Consider the following 5,208-nt stretch of genomic DNA (forward strand, 5'->3'; position numbering starts at 1 on the left):
TTGCAAAGAGTAACCTGAACCTCCTTTCCCATAATTCCCCTCTAACGAGTTTCCCATGAATCCGAGGGCTTCAAGGGTCCGCTCCACAACAAGGAAGTTAAGCCCGCCTCCTCACTCTTTACTGGCCATTCACGATTGGTCCCGCCCCACCCGCTGGGCTTGGGGCTGCTGATTGGACAAGAGTGAGGCGCCGTGGGCGGGACGGGTTCTGACAGCCCTCGCGGAGGCGTGGCCTCAACCACCCCCAAATTCTACCCAGGCTCCCGTCGCACCATGTATCGCGCCGTCCGGCTCCTCGCGCGCTCGCGTCGCCTCGTGCGGCCTCCAGGCTCAGCCGCAGCTCCCGGCCTCAGAGCGGCGGGCGTCCTCCCACTGCGGCCCCCGAACTTCGCCCGAATGGTAAGCGCGGGCCGTCCGAGTCTCGGCCTTCCAGCGGTGACCTTCAGCCCTCCGCTCGCCGGCCGGGCAGGCGAGAGGGATTCTCGGGGCGTCCCGGTAGAGGCCGGCGTGGGCTGCGTGCCCGCGTGGCTGGCTTCCGGGCCTCGCCGTGCCGCCTGCGCCCCGAGTGAGCGCTGGGGCAGGGGCGGCATCCGGCAGCGAGGGTCCTGCGGGGCTCCCTCGGGCGTTCCCGGGCGGGTGGGGTGTGGGGGGCGCCCCGGCGGCGGTTACTGCTGCGCTCCTGCCGGTGCGGAGGCCCCCACCCTGGCCGCTGCCCTGGGGACTGTGCCGGGCTGGGAGGCGGGGGCGAGGGCCGCTGCCGCCCCTGCCCCTTAGCAGGCCGGCTGCTGATGGTCGCCTCTGACCTGTGGCTTCTTATCACCGCTGTGTGGTGATCTGCTTTCAGGCCTCCAGGTGGGGTTGAAGGTTCTCAGGAACTTAAAAGATTTTGCTTTTCATGAAAATTGCCTATTTCGTTTGTTAGGCTGACTGTGGTTTCCCCCACTTTTGTAAAACTTGAAACTCGTGGAGAGGGACAGTGTCCTGAAGTATGTTAGGGGAGATTGGATAAGATCTAACTGTAGCTAAGTCAGTACTTTTTATTCAGAAAGACCTAAGGAACTTAACAAGGTCCAGGTTCAAGTCTTTTGCTCTTTAAAGTAGCACCTTCAGTAATTTGGGCTTTAACGAGCATTATAAATACTTATGCACACGTGTATTGTTAGGAAAAGTTTGGAAAATAAATGTAGTTTAGGAAGAGTTAACAGTTCTGCACAGTCCACTGTGCTGTAGTATGAGCTTTGCAGTCAGATGTGATTTCACATCCTAGGCTGCTACTCAGAGTTGGAGTTTGGGGCAACTTGTCTTTGTGCCTCGGTTTCTGCATGTAAAATGGAAATAAGAGCAGGTACCCAGCAAGATTGCCCATATGAAAGTACTTTGTGTTTGGGAAATAGTGAGTGCTCATTAAATTAGTGCCTCCATCTAGCGTAATTCAAAGGCCCAAGATATTTTCTGAACTATAAACGTGAAGGTAATTTCATGGCATTACTATGCTTGAAACTACAAAATCAGGGGTGCTTTATGTTCCTGCAACTCCCTGCTCTAATAATTTTAATGCATTTTAGAGCCTTTTAAAAATTTATGTAGTTTTTACTAATTTAGTGTTTTGTAAAAGGGACTCGGAGACTGGAGAACCGAATCTGTCCTGCTTTAAATGTTCAAAAAATAGCACTGCCTTGCTTTTAGTGTTGTAATGATAGCTAAGATCAAATGAAGATAGATTCTCCCTGCTAATTCTAAATATATCTCTTGCCCTTTAAGCTCCACTCCAAAATCTTTGTGTTGATTTTATGGAGTTTTTCTTACTGCTACTGTTGAGAATTTACATAACCCTAAATGCCCTAAGTTACCTTTTATCTAAAAGAACACGAATGTTTATCCAGTAGGAAGATAACGTATTTATTGAATGCCTGCTATGTATTGGGCCCTATGAAAAAAAGACAGTCATTACAGGCATAGAGTTTAGAGACTGGCAGGGGAGATTAAATAAGCAAAGAAATGATGCACAGTTAGTTACCATGTGATAAAAACTACCCAGGAGAAATAGTGCAGTGAGAGTAAGAATGTCTAATGGAGAACAGCTATGATACTGCTTTGCTAGCATGGTGGATAGGGAAGCCATACATCTTTTAAAGTCACTTTTGTTTATTTCTTTAATGATCTGCAGAATGGCTGTAAAGTCTGGAAACATAGATAATATCTTCTGTATTGCAATGTAATATCAATAAAACATTTATTATGTAGGGGCGCCTGGGTGGCTCAGTCAGTTAAGCGGCTGCCTTCAGCTCAGGTCATGATCCCAGGGTCCTGGGATCAAGTCCCGCATCAGGCTCCCTGCTCAGCGGGGAGCCTGGTTCTCCCTCTGCCTGCCTCTCTTCCTACTAGTGCTTCTATCTCTCTGTCAAATAAATAAATAAAAAATCTTAAAAAAACATTTATTATGTATTTGCCAGTATTGCAAGACTTGGTAACCCTACATTTTTTTTTTTGGAAGGAAGCAGAAGTTTATGAATTTGAGAAATCTTTATTATTATTATGTTCAGTTAGCCACTATGTAGTACATCATTAGTTTTTGATGTAGTGTTCAGTGATTCATTAGTTGCGTATAACACCCAGTGCTCATCACAACACGTGCCCTCCTTAGTACCCACATTTTAAGACCAGACAGACTTCTTCAGAAAGAAACCGAAAACCCGAACACAATGAAGTCAAATAGTGGATTTTATATCTTTGGATAGTCCTTTTACATGAGAAATGATTTGGATTTTCTTGAATACTGAAATACTCTTTTAACCCACTTTAAACAGAATCTGAAAGGCATTTTGTTTCTTTAGGAGATTTCATGGTTTAGTTAATGGTTATCTTACACATGAATGTACATGGGAACATCTTAGAGGCTCAAGGCCCATATTTTTGACCTTTCAGGTTTAGACTGGCATTCAGATTTTGAGAACACCTCATTAATTTCGGAGGTTCCTGGGGTTAACAGCTGCTTACAATAGTACTTTGTATTTCTAGGGCCTAATGACAATAAGACTACAGTGAACATGACCATTACCCTTCATGCTTCTCCAGAAGGGGAGGTGATTTGAAATGAACACGGATCTCACAGGAACCCATGGCAAATTGCACTTTGTGCCTGCCCCATGCCTGGCCAGTTAAACTTAAACCATGGCGTTACCCTGAAGTGATAAACTGCCTTCTGCTAGAAACTCTTTCTGAATTATGGCATGTGAAGGCACGGTTTTCAGAAACACTAGTTTTTTGTAATAGTGGATTATGTTGTATGAATTAAAAACATGTATTTAAGAGATGCCATTCATCGCTTCATTTTTCATCAAAAGCACTGATTATTTTCTCATTAATTCAGGATGAGCATTCCTCCTTTTCTTGCCCAAGCTACTGGGAAGAGATAATGTACACGATAATGTGGAAAATCTTGAAAACAACACGAGTGCTTTTCAGACCTTAGGTGGACTCATTAGTGGATGGTGAAATCAATGTAGTGGGTAGTTACCAACATTATTATTATTATTTTGACAGAATAGAATGGCATAGAAGAAAAAATTTTCCTGCTGTTTTGTGAAGTTTTTATTTCAGCCTTGTGTGCATATATGCATGTGTTTATGTAGTACCAGATCACTGTATAAAGGTCTTTTCTGTGGGTTACTGTAAAGAACACTTAAAGAAATTTGGCTTCTGTAGGTTTTTGAGAAGAATGAAGAGATTGGGAAAGTTACCTGGTTCATAGTTCCTCTCTCTCTCTCTCTTTTTCTACATTTATATATATATATATATATATATATATATATATATATATATATATATGTATATGAGCTTCTCTAATAGATGCTGACCCCGCATAAACATAGCCTTCTCTGACAGATAGTTTTCTCTAATTCCTGGTGCCTTGCAAAGTATTTTACAGCATCCTTTCAGTTTCTATTTTACAAATTTATGCAACCTATAGATTTCCTGGGGTTCAAATAAAGAGATAACTTTGGCTTCTTGCAACAGTTTGTTAGTAGCTACCTAAGCTGCTGCAAACAATGTTTATTATTGCAAATTTGGGATGTTGATTTTTATTATAGGGACAGTAAGCATATTTTTTGAATTTTTTGCTGACATTGTGTTTTCAGCCACAATTGACTTCTGCACATTTTTTTTTAAATTTTTTTATTGTTATGTTAATCCCCATACATTACATCATTAGTTTTAGATACAGTGTTCCATGATTCATTGTTTGTGCATAACACCCAGTGCTCCATGCAGAACGTGCCCTCCTCAATACCCATCACCAGGCTAACCCATCCTCCCAACCCCCTCCCCTCTAGAACCCTCAGTTTGTTTTTCAGAGTCCATCGTCTCTCATGGTTCTTCTCCCCCTCCGATTTCCCCCCCTTCATTCTTCCCCTCCTGCTACATTCTTCTTCTTCTTTTTTTCTTTCTTAACATATATTGCATTATTTGTTTCAGAGGTACAGATCTGAGATTCAACAGTCTTGCACAATTCACAGCGCTTACCAGAACACATACCCTCCCCAGTGTCCATCACCCAGTCACCCCATCCCTCCCACCCCACCCCCCACTCCAGCAACCCTCAGTTTGTTTCCTGAGATTAAGAATTCCTCATATCAGTGAGGTCATATGATACATGTCTTTCTCTGTTTGACTTATTTCGCTCAGCATAATACCCTCCAGTTCCATCCACGTCGTTGCAAATGGCAAGATCTTATTCCTTTTGATGGCTGCATAATATTCCATTGTATATATATACCACATCTTCTTTATCCATTCATCTGTTGATGGACATCTTGGCTCTTTCCACAGTTTGGCTATTGTGGACATTGCTGCTATAAACATCGGGGTGCACGTAGCCTTTCGGGTCCCTACTTTTGTATCTTTGGGGTAAATACCCAGTAGTGCAATTGCTGGATCATATGGTAGCTCTATTTTCAACTTTTTGAGGAACCTCCATACTGTTTTCCAGAGTGGCTGCACCAGCTTGCATTCCCACCAACAGTGTAGGAGGGTTCCCCTTTCTCCGCATCCCCGCCAACATCTGTCATTTCCTGACTTGTTAATTTTAGCCATTCTGACTGGTGTGAGGTGGTATCTCATTGAGGTTTTGATTTGGATTTCCCTGATGCCGAGCGATATTGAACACTTTTTCATGTGTCTGTTGGCCATTTGGATGTCTTCTTTGGA

At 43.6% G+C, this 5,208-nt stretch overlaps 1 protein-coding gene across 1 annotated transcript in view; it reads left to right on the forward strand.

Annotated features, from left to right (window-relative positions):
* Window positions 1-250: 250 nt before the first annotated feature.
* FH (fumarate hydratase) overlaps window positions 251-5,208 on the forward strand; it is a 37,785-nt gene continuing 32,827 nt past the window's right edge. The window contains exon 1 of the mRNA XM_032389356.1: window positions 251-399. Within this exon, the coding sequence (XP_032245247.1) occupies window positions 274-399 (126 nt within the window). The 5' untranslated portion in view covers window positions 251-273. The remainder of the gene's footprint in view (window positions 400-5,208) is intronic.

Source organism: Phoca vitulina, unplaced genomic scaffold (assembly GCF_004348235.1).
Source record: "Phoca vitulina isolate PV1807 unplaced genomic scaffold, GSC_HSeal_1.0 scaffold54, whole genome shotgun sequence".
Lineage (NCBI taxonomy): Eukaryota > Metazoa > Chordata > Mammalia > Carnivora > Phocidae > Phoca > Phoca vitulina.